General features: G+C 24.4%; 1 protein-coding gene across 1 annotated transcript; it reads left to right on the forward strand.

Moving 5' to 3' along the window:
- Window positions 1–2,991: 2,991 nt before the first annotated feature.
- Window positions 2,992–17,060, forward strand: LOC145831650 (uncharacterized). Its single transcript, XM_082938960.1, has 10 exons — window positions 2,992–3,221; window positions 5,759–5,909; window positions 7,323–7,412; window positions 8,715–8,902; window positions 9,751–9,832; window positions 10,935–11,035; window positions 11,731–11,827; window positions 12,136–12,247; window positions 15,145–15,260; window positions 16,090–17,060. The coding sequence occupies exons 1-10, from the start codon at window positions 3,035–3,037 to the stop codon at window positions 16,181–16,183; spliced, it is 1,218 nt and encodes a 405-aa protein (XP_082795086.1). The 5' UTR covers window positions 2,992–3,034; the 3' UTR covers window positions 16,184–17,060.
- The last annotated feature ends 3,560 nt before the right edge of the window (window positions 17,061–20,620 follow it).

The following is a 20,620-nucleotide window of genomic DNA, read 5'->3' on the forward strand; positions in this document are numbered from 1 at the left end:
ACATACACATACAGTTTATGAAACATACTTAATTACAAAAATTACAAATTATATTAAACAACTTTGTTGTAGTTGTTAAAAGAATTTATAATGTATTTTAACTTTTAATTATTAAAATTTGAATATACAAAGAGTTAAGTTAAACATTACAAGAATAAAAATCAGTGGTTAAAACATTCACAAAAAAGAGTTGCAAAATATCCCAGAAAATTATATACTATCCTTTATTTTTGAATAAGTTAATATTGAAAAGCAAGATTCTAAAATTTTTTTCAAGAAAACTTTGTTTTCTATATATTTCAAAATTCACAGAATTAACATTTATTTTGAGTAAAATTATTGTTTTTAATCTTGATTATAAAACTCTTAAATTTCAGTTAACAAAAAATTCTTACTATAGGATCTTTTCTAATAAAGTAAGGAACATCTCCTGAAAATTTGAAATTAATCGACCAAAAAATGAAGGAAAACATAGATTTTTGGTGAATTATCTGAAATCTGAGAAATTAAATTGGTAATGAAAAGTTTTTCACTTGTATCAGAAATTTTTTACACAACTGACAATATCTTAAAAGTTGATTTATACTTTTAAAAAAGTTACAATAAGTTGAACAATGTAAATACTGCAAGCAAAGTTAAGGGCATAGGGGAAGGAAATAACTTTCATACCATTTATAGAGTTTTAACTACTTTAAAGAGCTACAAGATGCTTTTTATAGTTTTTAAAAATTCAAAATGTTTTTTGTGATATAGCCGGTCTAAGTTGGAGACTACAATAGGTTTCTTATGGGAGGCGCAAACTAAAACTGCAAATAACTAGAAATCACAAAAAATCTATCTCCTATTACTTCTTTAAGACAATGACCTCAAATTTTTTACTGAATTTTCTAAAGATAACCAGAAACATTTCCTGAAAGTTTGAAGTAGTTATCTCAAAATGCTTTGTAGGAGATATATTTTTAGTGGTCTTAACTTATTTGCTGTTTTAGTTTGCTCCTCCCATAAGGAGCCTGTTGTAGTCTCTGAATTCAACATGCTATATCTCAAAAATTATTTTGAGTTTCAAAAATCTGTAAAATGTAACTTGTAGCTTACTTAAAAATCAATAAAATAAGACCTTTGTGAAAAAGGTAATTTACTCCCTATGCCCTTAACTCAACCATTTACTGTGAAGGCCATAGGTGGGTGAGTGCATATTGTGTTTTGAAAGTTGTTCTTGTTTAATTTGTTTTTTGTGATAGTTGGTAGATACTTTTTCCAGCTTAACAAAATTCCAAGTATTTATATAAGATAAATTAGAAATAAAGGATGATCAATTTTAAAGTGGAATATAAAGAGTTACAAGCTAAAAATAATAATTTAAGAACTCTTTAGTCTTTTTTAAATAAACTAACATTGCTAAAATTCTCACAGTTGGTTTTTGAAGCAAATTTTTAATCTTTTGAGGTTTTTTCAACTTTTTTTTCATCTTTTTATATTACCTTTATATTTGATGTGTTAAAGTTTTATTTCCCTTATAAGATTTTTCCTAAAAGGTTTTCCTAAAAATTTTTCCTAAAAGGTCTTTAAGTACTAGCCAAAAATACAATCTAAGATAAAGACTTTAAGCAATTTTTGAGTTTATAAGAATTTTGATAATTTCTCTGTTGACTATACATAAAAAAAAACTTTATCAGAAGTTAAAAATATTTGTATTTTACTTGATAAATGTTTAAAGCAGAGTTTCCCAAAGTGAGCCATATGGCCAACTTGGGGGCCATTACAGAAATATAGGGGGCTTATAGCAGCAAAGGGGTCACCAAAGGGTCATGAGGCTGTAGTTTGAAACTTAAGTTATTTAATAATTCTGGAGTTGGTGGTGAAGAGCAAAAAAAGGTCTTAGGTGTACTTAAGGGTAATTTTAAAACTTGTACTAGATATTATGGAAAAAATTCAGAAGTTTAGAAGCCATAAGTTGTAAAAAGGGGAGCCATTAGGCCATAACTTGTAAATATTACATAGATATTCTGGAGTTGATGATAAGAGCAATAAAAAGGTCTGAGTTGTATTTAAGATTTTTTTAGATATCTTGTTGGAGGGGGCCAAAGCTTTTTTTTATTTTCTAGGGGTCTTATAAAAAAAGATTTGGAAATCCTGGCTTACAGCATTTATCATAGCCAATGATAGTTTATGTACTAACTATATGCCACCCTATGGCCCTAACAAAAAACTTCTTAGAAAGTTAACATTAAGACACTGCATATAAAACTAGTTGACCAAGTTTATTTTAGTATAATAACAACTTCATGCTTATGTTTTCATTGACATGTTATGTAGTTTAATATTTTTACTACAAAAATACTTCATTTAAAAATACAGTACATACTTGTTAAAAATCTGTTGGATTCTTTAAAAGGGCTCAATCCAAATTCTTTAGATCCACACACTGTTGGTAAAATTTTACATTTAAAATAATCTTCCTTAAAAAAATTTGTGTTTAAATTGTAGGAGCTTAATTACAAGCAATAAAATAATATATTTTAAGTTGTGATCTTCAAACAATAACTACGAATTGGTTAAAACATTTAAATAATTATAAATTTCTTTTTTTGATCACAATGTTTCTTTGAATAGATTTTTTTAAATTTCCAAGCAAATGGACTCTGAAAACTCGAGTCCTTTGAGTTTTTGTTGTATTTACTTGTACATTAAGAAAAAGTTTGTTACAAAAGTTTAATATTTAACAGTAAATGATAAAATAAAAAAAAATCATAAGGTGTTCAACGCACAGCAAATGTGAATTGATGCGCGCCCAACATTTTAGTTCATGTTTCACTAATTTTGCCAATCAAAACAATTTTCCAATCGTCCATTAAAAATACTAATATTACCAACAAAATTATACCGTTTTACAGTAAATTAATTTTGTTGAATTTGGAAAAAAAATTGAATAGTACAATAAAAACACCTATATTACTAATAAAAGTTTACAGTTTATTATTTTACAGTAGATGAGTTTTATAAATACATAGAATAAACAAACAAACCGCAAAAGATGTTCAGCCCAACGCACATGGTGGTGACTGTGAAGAGGGCTTCCAACCTGATAGTGAAGAGCAAAAGCGATGGCATCAACAACAGTTACGCCGTGATAGAGTTCAACAAGGAGAAGTATGCAACCAGTTGCGAGAAGAGCAATTCTCCCAGGTGGAACACTGAATGCAGTTTCCCACTTCCTAAAGGTGAGTGTTTTGTATTAACATGCTGAATAAAAAAAAAAAAAATAATTTCTTATTTTTATTTATATTTAGAATAGTTGACACTGAGTGCAGTTTCCCACTTCCTAAAGGTGGGTGTTTTGTATTAACATGTTGAATAAAATAAAATATAAGTTTTTACAGATTGTTTCTTTTTTTAATTTAAATTTAAAATTATTAACACTGAGTGCAGTTTCCAAGTTCCTTAAATTGGGTTTTTGTTTTTTCTTAAACTTATGCTTTACTTTTCTAAAGGTCTAGGCATTTCTGATAGTGAAAAAATATCTAAAATTCAGTAACAGAAACTGTTTAAAATATTCTACATAGTTATTTATATTATTATTGATAAAATCTTTCTCACTTCTCAAAAGTTTTAGTTATTTAGAAATAAGTTGAAAAATTAAAAGTAAAACATTAAATCAAATATATACTTTCTAAATATAAAGATAGATTTTTATTTTTTGTTAAACTCATGCTTTATAGTTCATCTATTTTAATGGTTAAAGTATTTCTGCCAGTTAAAGAATATCTAAAATTAAGTATTAATAACTGATTAAATTTTTTTGATAATAATAACCAAAACCTTCCCATTTTCTAATGGTGGGTGTTTGTTTTGTTTATAAAATACATTGTAAAATTAATAGTAATTTTATTACAAAATTTTAACACAATTTTGTTTTTTTTTCTATATTAACTTTGACCTTAAAAAATTTAAATTTAGTTTTGAAAATTGTTATATATTTCTTGTTTTAGAAACAACTTTGATAATTTTAAAATGTAAAAAACCAAATATTGTATACTGACTTTTAGATTAAACACCATCAAACTATCTTTTTTTGCTTAACTTGACCTTTTGATTCTTTTAATGTGTTTTGTTCAAATTTTACACCTTTTTGTTTAAATAACTATATTATTTGATTTTTTTTTGTATAATTCTACATGTAGTTGTCCTGCAGTATAGGACAAAAGTACTTTTTGACTTAAACAATTATTTGTCAATAATTACAATTATATGGGTCAAGTACTACATGTATAATGTTTTCAAAGTAAAAAATATGTAACAGGATTGCTTATTTTTTGGACTGTAATTTTTTTTAAATGTATCCAACTCAGGTTGGTTAAAAATATTTTGCAAAACTCAATCTTTTTTTTTTGCCTCAATTTATTGAAATTTTGATACAAATGTATACAACAATGTTTTTCAAATAATATGTTTTCACACCTTAACAAGTTATTTTAATTCAAGATTTAAAGACCCATAGGAATTTTAATTTGAAATAATGTTTTGAATAAATTTGAAAACCTCAAACAATTAAAAAAAAATGTTTAAGCTTAAGTGTTGTCAATTTCAAGGACAATATTTTTGCTAATCTATTGCTCATTACATTTTTAAAATTTGATATGCCTGTGTTTTTTAAATGAAAATATATCTAAAACAGTAGGAAGTACTTTATACCTAATTTTAAACACTTTTTTTAAATTTTTTTAGTGGTATATCTAAAAAATGAAATTAATGTACATGGAAACTGCTTAATTTGAACCTGCAATCATTCCCACCCAATCAAATCCAAGAATTTCTTACTGACCAAGGGTAATAGTGGAAGTAAAAATAATAAATAAAAAACTAGTAAAAAAAGTTGAGTGGTAATTATAGGTATATCAACGTGCAAACAGTATATAAAGTTTAGACCATAACTTAACAACTAGTTTAGTGTTAGGGTGGGTAACTTTTTTATTCGGTCAGTCAGAATTCTAGAAAAAATATTATACTGGTTTTGTTGAAAAATAATCTAGCTGGTAGTGTAATTTTAAAAAATTGTACAAAAACCAGTCTCTGTTTAAGTGCAACTAAATGGTCAGTTACTTCAAATGTACATGAAATCTGATTAAAAGGAGTTTTTTCAATATTTGTTATTAAAAACAAAATACTTTTTTTATACTCAATAGATATTTTTAAGCTTAAAGCAAATGATCATTGCATTGTGCAATTATTATTTTAAAAATATAGTTTTGTTTCTTTTAACAAATAATAGACTATAGGTTAACAATGTATGACCAAATCCTTTTAGATTTAAAATATTTATTGTATGTATACAAAACATTATTGAGTTTTTTAGTAACAAATATTTAAAAATCTTCTTTTAATCATATGTTATGTACATCTATGTAATTAATTAAATGTTTATTTCATCGGAGGTTCACATGCAATGTACTGTTTTAAAGCCATTAATTTTAACAAGCATAAATTTGTCTCATTATCAATAAACACAAATATATTTTTTAAGAACTGGTTGTGATTCAAATTACAAGAAAACATATAACACTTATTACTATTAAGTTTTTAATTTATTTCAAATTATGATTATTCAAACTGATATCAATAAGTAACTGTTTTAAAATTATTACTGTATTCAGTTTTTTAAAAACAAGTTCTATGTTCAAAAGTAATTAATACACTTGCATTTTAGTATGTCTTTTTTATTTATTTGCTCACATAATTAAAAGAAAAATACTGTTCTCAGGCGGAGTATTTAGAAGCAGTAATACAGTCACACTGTCTATATTCAACAAAAAACACGGAAACTTCAAAGTTGTCGAATCCGACGATCTGATTGGCTTGTATTCCACATCGCTTGTTGATCTCAATCCCAATGATGATAGGGAACAGTGCAGGTTTGTTTGTGATATCTATATATGAATTATAATATTATAATACTTATTTAGTTTAGAAGATAAATGATTTCGTGACACTGTAATATTAATTTTGAGACACTGTATATTGTGACTTAAAACCATGTTATGAAAACCTCAAGAGTACTTAAGTTGTCTTTAATTAAAATAATTAGCATACTTCAAAAATTTACTGTGTGCTTTAATTATAGTATGTTTTTATAAAACTTGTGTTGAACCAAGATTAAGGCCATAGGGGGGGTAGAAGCCATTTTTTGACCAAAAATAACATATAGACTTATATTATAGTATATTTCATAATCTTTCAGATGCTTTTTTTAGATTTTAAAAATATTAAGTAACTTTTTTTTTATGACCGGTTATATAAAGGGTTGTCTTTATAAAGGGTATATAAAGGGTAACTTTAAAGCCATTTTTCTCGAGTTTTTAAAAACGGGCTATAAAATCTATCTTCTCCTTCATTTTTCAAGCAATCTTCTTCAAATTTTCAGGAAATGTTCCTTACATTATGAGAAAAAAACGTTATTTGTGAATTTTAATAATTATAAAAAATAAAAATTTTATGACAAAAAAAAAAAAAAAAGTGATTTTTTATCAAAAAAATTTTTTTTTTCAAAAAAAAAGGTATTTTTACTTAAAATTTTTTAAAGTCACAAATAACGTTTTTTTTTTATTGTATAAAGAATAGACTGTGAAAGTTTGAAGAAGATTGCTTAAAAAATGAAGGAGGAGATAGATTTTGAATGCATTAGTCTTTTTTTGCCGTTTTAGTTTTTCCTTCCCCATAAGGAACCTGTTATGCGGCCCGACTTTGGCCGGTCATATCTCAAAAACTAATTCGAATTTTTAAAAACGGTAAAAAGCAACTTGAAGCCAGGTAAAAACTCTATAAAATAAGATTAACTTGTAAAAAACATGGCCTACCCCCCTATGGCCTTAAGCTTATATTCACCAAACGATGATAAGACAAAGCAAATGAACCAGGTATAAAATTTTTGAGTTATCAAATGTATCATAGGTTAGATGTTAGAATATAGATAGAATGTAAAGTCCAAATATATATGTAGTAAACTAGATTGTACTCTTCTAAGTTATAAAGTTTTATCTGGAATATTCAAAAGCGTTTATAAACTTTTCAATCTATTTATTTGATTAAATTTAAATTCTGTGTTAGTTTGTAAAAATTAGCTTTGTATGTTTTTAATATACAGTTAATTGTTTAAAATTTTAAGTTTTATAAGTTTTATAAAAACAAAGTACGTAAAAAATAAAATTGTACTCTCTAAACTTTTACTGTTTTATTTTGAATAACTTCAAGTTATTCTTCATTTTTACTACTCATGTTGATGAATAGGAACTAGATTTGTAAATCATGTTAGACATTATATTATTTAGAATTTATGAGTTGGTTGGAAAAAAGAAAGACAGTAAAAAGAACAGAGGAACAATTGAAGTTTCCTTTAAGTTTGTTGCAAAAGACATTGAGTAAGTTATTTTGAACATAATTTTTTTTTGTTTTTTAAATGTTTCTGAGGAAGTCGGTTTCTCAAAAACTGTTTTAATAAACTTACAAATTTTTTTTTTCATATTTATGTTTTTGAATTTTTTTTTTTGTTTTTTAAATTATGTTCAGTTATTTTCATGTCAAATTACCTATAATACATATGCTACGAATAGTGATTATATTAGTAGCTTTCACTAAGTTTATTTCACAAAACTTGGTAAGCAAAATTGGACTTAAAAATAACACAGCTTTATATTGAAGAATAATTATTTTGAAGCAGTTATGTAAAATCGTTTATTACTATTAAATAAAAATATCTATATAGATCATTGAGCAATTGTTATCAATTTTTTACTTCAAGTTTCTTAAGATTACCATAGCTAAAAAATCGATTTTTTTCCAAATTCAAAGCAACTAAATAGTTATTTTCAATATTTGTTATAGAAAAAGAATCTTTTGAAATGTATGAATAAACGTATTTTTTTAACTAATGTTTATAATCCTTATAAGTTCAGATTACTTAAACAGTTTAAAAGTCATATAAATATTAATTCTTTACTTTTTGATAAGTGTTAAACACTTTAGATATTTGACATATAGAATATATTAATTTCAATTGAATTTTTATACAACAAAGTACTTCATACACTATTTACTCTAAATTTTTATTTGTTCTGTATATTTGTTTAAAGTATACTTATTTATTAGCTTTTGATAACTTAAAGTTTTGAAACATTAAGTTATTTAGGTCCAAATATTGTATAGTAATTAATATATATTTATTAGTATAAACGATTATTTTAGTAAATTGGTGTTTTTTATTTTATAATAAAAAGTGGCTTCTTAGCCAATTTTATGGTAAGGTATAATAACTATTCCGTTTGAAAATTATATTTTTATGAAGTTATACTGAAATGAAAGAATAAAAAAAACTGTAAAAAAAATATACATAAGTTTTACAATACTTACTACATTTTATAGATAAAATAAATAATTTAGTTCAAAGTAAAAATTATTGAAGTTTTTAACTAACAATGCAAATTTCTTACAATTCTTGTAATTATATTGTAGAAAAAAAGCAGTTTATACAAATTAACTATTATTTTTATTGTTTTATAGCCTTTAGTTTGTTTTTTTAATTACATAAATTGTTTTCTTCTAGTCCGCTCAAGCTACTGCAGAATTGTATAATAAAGTTGTATTGTGGCTAAAATAATTTATATTTTTAAATATAATTGTTTATATTTCATAGCTGAGTAGTTATTATCACAAACAAATTTCAGTCCGCTCAACCAACTACCTAAAGAAAAGAAGACGCCCAAACTGCGCGGCAAGTTCTTCAACAAAAAGGCCAGCCAATCACGAGAGAGCATTTCGAGTACTAACCAATCAGGTAACAGAAGTAGGAGAAGGAGTGAAGATGAAGATTCAGGGTTGGGTCTGACCAATGAGAAGAGAAAGTCTTTTGTCGGTTAGAAAACTAAACTGTTTTATATATTAAATAATTATTTATCCTAGTTCAAAATATTCATGACTATTTTTTCATAAGGTTTTTGACTTTTAAAAAGTTTATATTAATTTTGAATTTTGGTTAACTGTTTGTATTTATAAAATTAAAAAAAAAAGTTTATAGTTTAGTTATAACTTACTTCAAGGAAACTTTATAAATAGAAATTTTGTAATATTTTCTGGATGTGATCATTTATAAAATGAATTTTATTTAAATGTTTACTTTATTGATAAGAGTTCAATAACTTTTGAAAAAATTTTATGAAATTAGTTTTACATAAATATTTTTTGTACATGGTTTAATACTTTTTTTGTATAAATAATTGTCAGCGCAAGTTAGTTCTTGTTTATAATGGTGGAAATTTTTTTCTTTGAAAATATTAAAAAAATTCTGAATGTTTAGTTTTTAAAACTGTGCACAGCTGTTGTGTGTTTTTGTTCTACTATTTGGTTTAACAAAACTAAATAGTTTTGTAATTAATAATGGTATAAATATCTCTTGATGGTAATAAACATGCTATCAAGTTTATTTTATCTAGAATTACACACTAAACAATACATGTTACAAAAATCTCATTTAATTTAAGTTTTATATACATTACTATTTACAGGTGCACATTTTGAAAACACATATAAGTAATACTTTAAATATTTTTAAGTGTGTGCTAATAACTTTAAATATTTATTTAAGATTTTTTTAAATAAGGTTTAAGTAATAAATATACTATTTTTACAAGTAAATCAATAGTCTTTTATATTATGCTTAAGAATATATAATTAAACAACTTATAAAAGAAAACATTTCCACAGGTAAATCATATGAAAATATATCAGCAATGTTCAGAAATAACAGTTTGACTAAAAATCCACAGTCTGCTAGAGGAAGCAAAAGGTAATAGTTTACATAGTTTACAATTTTTCAGTTTTATTTTTGTTAGTTTTGTTTTTCTTTGTCCCATGACTCATCTAAACGGCTTCATTTTTATCAGTTTTTGATCACCTGATTGATTTTTTCAACTCTTTTATTGTTTAATATACTTTTTTAACCTGCAATATTTGCATATTCCAAATAAATTAATTTTGATTTTTTTCTTATATTTTATGTTTCTTAAAAACAAACTTTATATCTTTTTTGACATTTAGTCTTTTTATATTTTACACAATTTTTAAATGTTTTCTACTAAGCTATCTCCAATGGAAAGTTTGATTATTTAGCTTTCTGTTAAATAAAGTTTCAATTTAAGTTTAAGCTAAAAAGTACTTTTTATTAGAATAATATTTTTTTATCTTTTACTCAGTATATAAGGCACTTAAACTAGTAACAATTAATTACATCACAATGCATTATAATCGACAGTAGGAGAATTGTTATCCTTTTTTTCTTACTTGTTTCTAAACAGAGGAACTTAAAACCTATAAATCTGGTTTATTTTGCAATACTCTACCACTATTTTTAGTTTTAAAAAGTTTTATCCAGGTTGGTTGTCTTCATGACACCCTTATTGAAAAATTTAAGCTTTTTAATTAAAAGCGGAATTTTTTTCTTAATGATAACTTAAAATTATTCATATATAGAATCTTACTGCCTAATAAATAATTTTGTTATTTTACAGCAATCCCAATACATTTTAAACATTTGTATTAAAAAACAACATATTTTCGAAAATTTTATTAGTAATGTATATATTATTTATATTGCAGTACAGTGTTTTGTTTATTAGACCCCCTTATAAGATAAAAAAATGTTATGGCCCCTCTGACAAGACTTCTCAAAAAACTACCTTTAAAAAAACCTAAATGCTTTTTTTTGCTCTTAGCCATTAACTCCCGAATATCTACTCATACCCCCCTTTGCTGCTTATGGTCTCCTATATTTCTCTAATGGCCCCAATGGGGCTATACGACTCTTTTTGGTACACTCTAGTGTAGAATATCTAAAACAGTTATATAGTTTCACAATAACTTATTTCTAATAGCACAACACATTTTCACAGGAACTTATCGGTAGGAGGGTTTCATTCGTCGAAGGCAATGTCGATGGAGGTACTGAATTCAAATAATGTTCACAGGAGCAACTCGAGCAGCAGTTACAAAAGTTTGTTGATCTAATTTTTAATTTAATGTTGTAGTTTTGTGGTTCCACTAAATTAAACTCTTATTTAAAAATATTTTAAAGTTATTGATTTTAAGTATTATTTAATGTCCTTTCTTTAAAGTATCGATGAGAAAGACTTTTAGAAAACTGCTTTTTTGTTATACCCTTTAATTTTGTAGCCTTGCTATGATAATACTAATTAAACTCATTAACTTTATTTCCTTACGTTCCAAAAAAACTCCTTTAAACGTTCTTAAATGTAAATAATTTGTTTTTGCTAATATTAAGTTTATAAAATAGGTCAGTTTAAAATTTAAAAGCCCCTTACGGTCTTAGTAGCTGAAGTTAACCCTATGTTTAATGTTTATAGATGTATTGATTTGTCTGCTTTATATTCAACTCTTATAAATATGGTTGATTTTTTAAAGCAAAGCTTGTTTAATTATAGTTTTAATTGATTTTCTATTATAAATGCAGAAAACTTTTGTTTTTGTACAAGTATGTAACTTAATGTTATTAACATTTTTATTTATAGTTAATTTTAAAATACAGTTAGCTTATGTAATTTATATATTAAACCTTTAAATTAAATCAAAAAATAAGCACTCTTAAAAATGTCATGTGTCTCAATTTAAATTTTTATTTTAAACTGTATCGACTAAAGTATCATGTAATGTATCAATACTTTAAATCAGAGCCACAAAATTCCCCACTGCTAATTGATGAAAATGCGAGAAGAAAATATACTTCCAATATAAGTCTCAATTCTATTGAGGAAGTCACTACCAAAACGTTTGTTTGTTATTTTATTGTTTGTTTCAACTATAAACCATCACTTTGAGTTTACTTTAATATACATTTTGATTACTTATCTGTATTTAAAATTATAATTTAAAATTATAATTTAAAATTATAATTTGAAAATACTTCAGATTATCCCATTTGACCTTAAAAAGAAATTTACTTGGAATTTTTGCTACTGGCTTTTGTTTTAAATAAAACTAGAACTGAATAAAAAAAAATAGTGTTTCACACTTTACAGTGTTTTTTTTTTGAAATTTAGTTAAAGTAGAACCAGTAATTTCTATTGTAATTAACAGGAAAGAACAGAAAAATAACAGCATAGTAATAAAACAACCGGTTGTAAATATCACAACAAACCAGCCAACAAGCAGAAAAATGTCTACAGAAGTCAGAAAACTGATGAAGAAGGTTGGTTTAAAAAAGATATTAACTGTATAAAAAATGTAATGACATTAAGTATATATAAACTTATGATAAATAAAAGGAATAACGTGTTAACACTATAAACGTGTTGTACTTAGAAAAATTCAGTTTGTGTTTAATTTTATAGTTATTCCCTCAAGATAAGTTAAACAATTTTTAAGTAAACAATTAGTTTTTATTTCAATATGTTATTTTTACAATAACAAAAGTTATTTTTATAACATACAGTTAAGTATAAAAAAAAACATTTATCGAAGACGTTATTAAAATAAGTCATGTAATAATAATTTTAACTTAGTAATAATGTGTAAACTATTAACTTACTATAATACTTCAAAAAATCTAAAAAAAAAATCTTAGTTAATTAACTTCTTCCTAAAAATCCAAGTATATTTATTAAATCTAAAATGATTAATGAAGTGTTTTATTTTTACTAAATATCTTGTAGATTTTTTTTAAATAGCTCATTTAAGTTGAAGCTTTTTAGTCTATTTATTAATTAAAATGTTAACTTATAAAAGTTTAATGAAAAAAAGATATTCTGTTCTTCTGCAATAACGCTAACTAATATTTATTTTTAATGACTTCTTTTTCTACAAAATATTAAATTTTTTAGACATTATCTTTAAAAATAATAAATAGAAATTGCAATGAGTTTTTTTGTAAACTAATTTGTAAAAATTTACATTTAACATTTAAATATTTTATTAAACAAACAAGTTTAGCTGTTTTTTACTATGTAACAAAAGCTACTTGAAACTTGAGTAATTTCTCTTGGTTTTATAATTGGTTTTCAAGGTTTTTAATCTTGTTTCTTATCAAATTCATACTGTCTAGTAATTATTATATGTTCGAGTAAAAAGAACATTTTAATATTAAAATAAGATTACTAAACTTGTTTTTATCTTACCCATATTCAAATAAAACTAACTTAGGATAAATTGAGACATTCAGGTACTTGAACGAATTTATGTAATGAATATACAAATAATTACTTTATTATTTTTTTTTATTAAATAATTTAAAAACAAAACACTTATAATTTTGCAAGCCGAGTTTGTTACGCTTATCGATATTGCGTGGAATCAAGAACAAGGTAACGGTATAAAATCACAAATTTGTTGTTTTATATCAGAAATATTCAAGCTATTTGTTGTTATAAGAAGTCTCATGTATATCATGTTATCATTATCGCTCGCATAAAACCACAAGCATTTATTATCTACAGATAATTTCTGTTCATAGTAGACTTTTTTGGTGGTTTTCTGTTTCCTTTCATTCAAACCAAAATAAAATCATATGTTAGACCTTATAAAACTTAAAAAGTAGTCTTACTTTGCTTAATGAACAACTTTTTGTTTAAAATTTTAAAAAATATTTATTTGCTTATGTCTATTTTGTAGTGTATTTATTTAATCTAATGACTGAAAAGTATATTTTATTCTTTTGTTTTTTATGTAAATTAGTTCAATGTTTCATCAGTAAATCGTGTCAAGTTCACAGTGAATCATTCTAGTTTGCATAAACATAAAATCATGCACATAAAAAAAACACGTTTTTATGCTAAATAGTTTCAAAAATCATTATTGAAAGGTTAATCAGTTTTATGGTGAAAAAGTTAATTTGATAAAAGAGGTCAACCAGTTTTGCATATATTTTCTTCAGTTACTGATTTATAAGCATTAGTATAAGCTTTACTAAACTAGGATTTTTTTTTACTTATAAATCATGTTTTTATAATAAACCTTAACTCTGTTTAGTTTCTATAAATAATATTTTAAAGGAATTAAACAAATTAAAAGTTTTAAAAAAAGAACTAGTAAAACTATTAGTTTTATACAACTTTTAACAATATCTTCTGAACTTCATTTAATAAAGGTAAATGCATTAAAAGTAGAATACTTGTTTTGAAACTAAGTAAATAAAATAAAATTTTCATACTACACAAGGTCTAGTTTGAAAGTTTAATTCAAAAAAAAATGTCACTAATAAATTAGAAAAATATTGGTTTTAGAAATAAGGTTATTAAACAAAAATCTTAATAAGTAGCAAAATCGTTTAACAATGCGATCTATTTAAAATTTAAGGTTTTAAGGCGTGTTTTTATTCTTTACTATTTAACTAGGCATAAAATTTTAAGTTACTCAACGTTTGGAAAAGGAAGGTTTAAAAAAAACGTTTTTTTTATTACAATAAAAGTTGTAGATATATGTACAAGCATGCAACTACAATTAAAAAATAGAAAAACATTGACGATATATAAAAAGTTATGAATTTGTAGTTTAAACATATAATTGCTAGTTTTTTATAAAATTTAAACATAGAATATATTTTTTCTTAAATGTAAATTGGTAACAATTGTAGTTTGATAATACTTTTCTAAGCTTACAGTCTTTTCAAAAGTTTGTTCATTACAGTTTGCTATCAAGTGATTTGTATTAAAAACTTCATTCCATAATTATATTTCAGTTGTAATTATAATTAATTTATGTGTGTATGCTTATTTCTTTTATAATTAGCTCTTTTATAGGATTTGATTTTTAATGGACATATAACAACATTGCTACAAAGTCAATACACCACAGAGAAAATCTATAGTTTTCAATCTGAGTTTTCAGTTTTTAAATATGTTAATTTTTTACGTCCTTTTTAGTTGCTAAGAAACAATTAGAACTTATGAACATATTTTACAATCCGTAAGTCTATCCACTTGAAAAAAAACTTCAATAATTAGATCATTTTAAACAATATCATACAAAAACGACAAAAAACAGTGAAACTGTACCTTCATTCGATGTGCACCTTATCATTTTTTTTTAATTTAAACAAGTCATCAAGTGTTCAATGTATTATTATGACAACTTACAATTATAAATGAACAGCGAACATCAACTGGTAGCAGCGGTGATTCGAGTTTGATGGCGTTGTCAAAAGAACAACTCGTTGAAATTATCAACAGTAATCAGGACACCGTCAAGAACAAAAACAAGCAGATCAGGTATTAATTATTATGACAACTAAAACATTTTGTTTTGAATTTCGAACAAATAATGCATAAAAATAACTGTCTTCACATTTGTTATAAGCATGTAAATGAAATTTGTTTTCAATAAGCAATAATCTTGTAATTTCGTTGTTATTACAAATTTGTTTTATTTGAATGTAAAAGTTAACGCAATATTGACAACTTAACTTTATTTTAGCAGTATAAAAGATGCTTAAAAACATCCCATATAAATATTGTGATACTTATTTTACCTTTTAATTGCTTAACACTTTTTTTTTATATAACTTTAAAAGTCTTTACAGCATTCATAAGTTTTAATTTAGACATTTGTTTTTTTGTTGAATGAAAATATTTATTATTGACATTTGTAAATTAAATTCATAACTTAGTTTAAAATAGCTTATTTAACAAACATTATTATATCTTTGTTTGATATATCGAAGATATACAAGTTTTAAAAACTAAATATATTGTTTCAAGCTCAAGTAACTTCCTAAGTATTTAACAAAGCTTGAAGAATTAATTATTTGAAACTATTGATTTTCTTCTAATTCATGTTTAAATTCTCGTATTTACAGTTTATTGTGAATATAACAATGGGCTTTCTTAGATGTAAACAATGTTTTTCAAACTATTTTATTAAGAACATTTAGCATTAAACTAATCGTTAGCTTAATTTAATAAATAATAATTTTGTAATTACAATGATAAAAACTACCTTCTTCATTGTTTTAAATTGACTTTTTTTTTTGAAGTTGTGTTAAGAGTTAAAGTGCGTGTAAACTAATGATTATATTACGCCATGATTTTATATTTGTAGGGAGCTTGAAGATTACATCGACGAATTGCTGTTGAAAGTCATGCTGCTGGAACCGAGGCTTTTGGACAAAAGTTGCAAAATCAAGTGCAAGTAAATATTGTTTCATATATGATTTCAATACATGTATAATTTGATCGTAACTAAATTTAATTCATGATTTGAAATCGCATTTTTGACTCTGCCTACAATTTACTAATGAACATTGTAGTTGTTGGCAAAGAGATTTATCGTTTTGAGTTTTGGTGTTAGTAAAGGTATATTTTATAGTGTAATAGTTTTCAAAGTTTTCAAATGTAACTGCTTTTAAATTTTTGTGTTTGAACTTTACTCTTAAGAACTCAAAACAAATTAACAAAATTACAAAAAAAAAGGTGTGTTTTACTTGTTAATGTTTTTTTAGTCGTTTTTAGACATGATAAAAATATTATTATATATTAGACATGTTTAAACTACTTACTTTTCTGTAATATAATTTAAAATAAAAGTGTTGATTATTTAATTAAAGATTTTATGCTACTTTATTAAAAGTTTTACGAAAAACAATTAGTCAATTTAATGTAAAAAAGATTTTTTACTAAACAAGCAGGTTGTGACTTCTATTTTTAACTGAAAATTTATTGTCTAATTATTTTAAATTCTTTTGAAATCACATATATACAAAAATTCATCACTACTTTATTGTTTTGCATGGTGCTCTAATAACACATATATATTTCGAATATTTTACATATATTTTTAAATTATTTTACACAGTTAGTTATGTTGGCTTTAAACTGCTATTAAAAAATGAAAGCCATTCGTAATAAACAAGCCAAGAACCTATTTTTTATTTTCATGTTTTTTACTTAACTTTTACGTGACCAATTTTGTGTAGTTTTAATGATGATTTTAATGAACTTTTTAATTTATTAATTCGACATGTTTATCTCGTTTTCGAAATTGTGCTAACTATTAAAATGAATAAACTTTGAGTATGTTTTATTTGTTGTGTTTGTAAATTAAGTATTATTAAAGAAAAATCCGTTAATTTAGAACTAAGTATAATAAATATGAATTTAGCCACAAATACAAAGTTATAAAACATAAAAGTGAGCAATAAATATTTACTAATTAGTTGTTCTTTGATGAAGCAACTCAACAAATTCTTAGCATATTTCAACACTTAATCATTTGAAAAAAGTTTGTATTTTACAAACTAATAGTACAATATTTTCTATTAGATTTTAAGATATCTATCAAAGTATAGGGATGCACGACAATTTAAGTTATGATAAAACAAATTTTGACGAATTCTAACTCTCAGATATCTATTTATAAGAAAAACTTCAAATATATATTTTACCACATTCTTATTGATCATAATACATAAACATTTTCAATGTTTTAAATCACTTCATTGATATGACTATGAAATGTATTAAAACTTAATAAAATATGGTTAACTTCAGTAAATACAAAACTTTTTTCCAAAAGTTGTAATCAAACATTTTTTACTGCTGTTATCTTATCAGTTTGAATGTTATTTATTTACAAATATATGTAATTTTTAAACGTGAACCATTAATTTTTCTAAAGAACTTTAACTGCCTTGTGATATTAAGCTAGTCATCAGTCAATGAGAAGCTAAAACCTATAACAATGTAATTATTTGTTTATTACATGTTGTTTAAAGGTGAGAACTACGCTAATTTACAGCCTAAATAAAGCGTGTTTTTTAAAGTAAATAGTAAAAGCCATAGTTATTGTACAGGATAAAACATGCATTCTAAACTTAAAAGATAGATTTCAGTAGAGGCATAATCTAATATATAATTAGACGAGCATAAACCTGCGCAAAGAACCAGAAAAGTAGAGTTTAGACATATTTGGAATATAGTGAAAAGGCCCTAAAACAAAACGTTTAGCTAATTACCATTTAAAAAAGTGCACATAATTAATAACTTGAACTAGCAAACTCCTTATGTTTGGTGCAGAATAATAAACAACAGACCTAAAAGTAAGATTTTTCTAAAATTTACAAAAGTTAGATTCATTGTAATTTATTATACTTTCTTCAGGTAAGTATAGTTTTTAATTTAAACGTTTTATATAGCTATTTTTTCTTATAATGTTATTTTATGAATTATAAATTATATTATTTGTCAATATCTGCTAGCTGAACTTTAGCTTATTGAGTAATAAAATATATTTTAAAATTACTATTTGATTTTTATAAAGTAAGAGTTTGAAACTTCATATATAACTGTTAATATACTTTCTTCTTTAAACATAGGTCTGCTACGTAAATATCTCTGATACAAGATAATACAGTAAATATTTTTTCAACAACAGAAATCTATTTCAACAGCTTGCATCAGTGTTTTCAAAATTATACGTTACAACTTAAATAGCGTTCTGATACAATCATTACTAGAAAAAAACAAATTATCTTAAATCTTGTGTAGACACCTAGTAAACATAAATAGTAACACAATTAATAATCGCTCTTCTTTTAAAAGCTGTTTTGGGATATTTTGTTGATTGAGATGATAACTATAGAAAACCATGCTCTACCCGCTTTATGATAAACTTAACACATACTTAGTAGGTAACTTTTATACTAAAAGTTAGTTAAGGATATTATCGCAGAAAAACCTTAACAAAATTTCAATGCGTACTAAAGGGAATAGGGAAATACTTGATAATTATTTGCAGTCATAGTTGTCAGATTTTATTTAAAACGAAAACCACACATAAATAAATGTGTAAATTCAAATGTTTTGCAATACTACCTACAACAACAACAAAATTTTATCAAAATATAACTCCTTTTGTAGTTTTTATTAAGATTTCAAAACAACTACTATTTTCAAGATTAAAATATTAGAATGCCTATAGTAAAAGTTATGCTACTTTTGTTTTAGAACAAATTATCTACACTAAACCATTTAGTTTGATTTATTGTAAAAAGTTTAGATTTTTTTGTTGACCAGGCTTTGTACAAAACTACTATAATTTAAAAATTTGATTATATCAACTGCTTTCAAAGGTTTTGTACAATTAATTTTAATAACTGTTTGATTATTTTATATGGATTTTTAAGTGTTATTAATTTAATTTCTTCCAGTTATTAAAACATAAACTTATAAGTACAGCAGCAATTTGTTTGTATCAAATAATTATCATACTAACTAGTGTTGTTAAAATATTTTGAACCTAATATAACAAAGTTGGAAGCGGGTCAGTATAACTACTAACGGATAAAAAAAAATTGTTTAATTATCCTTTATTTATTTTTTTTATCCGTTAGTAGTATTTGAGTTTAATTATTTATTACTTTACACTGATTATTTATTGCGCTGATTACTTTGTTAATTTTAAATTTTTGTGTTTTTGTTTAAAAACTATTCATAATTTTAAATTTGTTCTACTGTTAAGTTCTGACAAAAAGTAGTGTAATACGTATAAACTATCACAGAAAAACTTGGGAGAGTGTTTTATATATCTGTTTTGCACAATATAATAACATATAACTTTTGATTAAAAAAAAATGTAGCAAACATTGATTTAGTACTTCAAACCATCGACGTAGCTTGGTCCGTTTCTGGAATCTCTGCAGAAACGTATACTTATGTGCGAGAAAAACTGCCTTTTATTTAGCTTGAAAAGACTCTGCTTTCTTAGCTTTTAGTATTCATTTATACTTATTTATGCACTCCTGAGAGATAAGCGCATTTTGTTTTGACATATATGTACTGATTAGCATTTTTAGTGTCGTAAACATTAAACGAACTAAATACATCCAAAGTGTAAAATTTAGCGCGTTAAAGCTTTAATTTGACAAATAGCTGCATTAAAAAATTGATTCTAATGGAAGCTTTAGCTTCAAAAATCAAAATCATACAGTTTTATGTTACAAAAATTTGCATAACTTGTTGTTAATATTTACTACGTTAAATGTTTGATTTTGAAATTAGTATAAATGTTTTTGAGTTAAATTGTGACTTTCTTATACTCATTTTTAATGAATGTTTTCTGGGTTCACACAAGTGGCAACACATAAAGAGTCATAGGGTGTGTGGAGAAAAACAAATTGCCTTGTATACAGTTATCTATCGTACTTCAACATTCCATTTTTGATTAATTAACATAACTGCATATTTTCAGATTAAATTCAATAACATTAGAGATAGTTTAAACTGTTGTGTTCCCGCTAGGACGTTATCACGCGTCATTTCAGATATTTTAATTTTTGTAGATTCCTAATTTCAGCTACGTCCCTGCTTCAAACTAACAATAAGTTTAAGTTGTTTTTTAGATGAACTTTTAACTATATAGGTAATTTTCTATTAAATGTGTAGTTTTTGCCTAATTTTTATTTGGTTAGTTTACAAACTTTTTCATTTTATACAAAATACGACATAATTCGTCTAAACAATTTTTAACCTAAAAAATAAACTCAATGCATTTTGTATTTTTCGAAAGTTTAAAAGACAACGATAGCAGCCTTTTGTAATGGGTCGTACTAATAAAAAACTAGTCTTCGAGAGCT

This window comes from Thalia democratica, chromosome 3, assembly GCF_965202585.1.
Source record: "Thalia democratica chromosome 3, ktThaDemo2.hap1.1, whole genome shotgun sequence".
In the NCBI taxonomy this organism is placed as follows: Eukaryota; Metazoa; Chordata; class Thaliacea; order Salpida; family Salpidae; genus Thalia; species Thalia democratica.

Excerpts from the sequence above, each read along its gene's own strand:
- LOC145831650 (XM_082938960.1), top strand. The coding sequence starts at position 3,035 with ATGTTCAGCCCAACGCACATGGTGGTGACTGTGAAGAGGGCTTCCAAC. Across the intron at positions 7,413-8,714 it reads TTTGTTGCAAAAGACATTGA|TCCGCTCAACCAACTACCTA; the intron begins GTAAGTTATTTT and ends AACAAATTTCAG. Across the intron at positions 15,261-16,089 it reads AACAAAAACAAGCAGATCAG|GGAGCTTGAAGATTACATCG; the intron begins GTATTAATTATT and ends TTATATTTGTAG.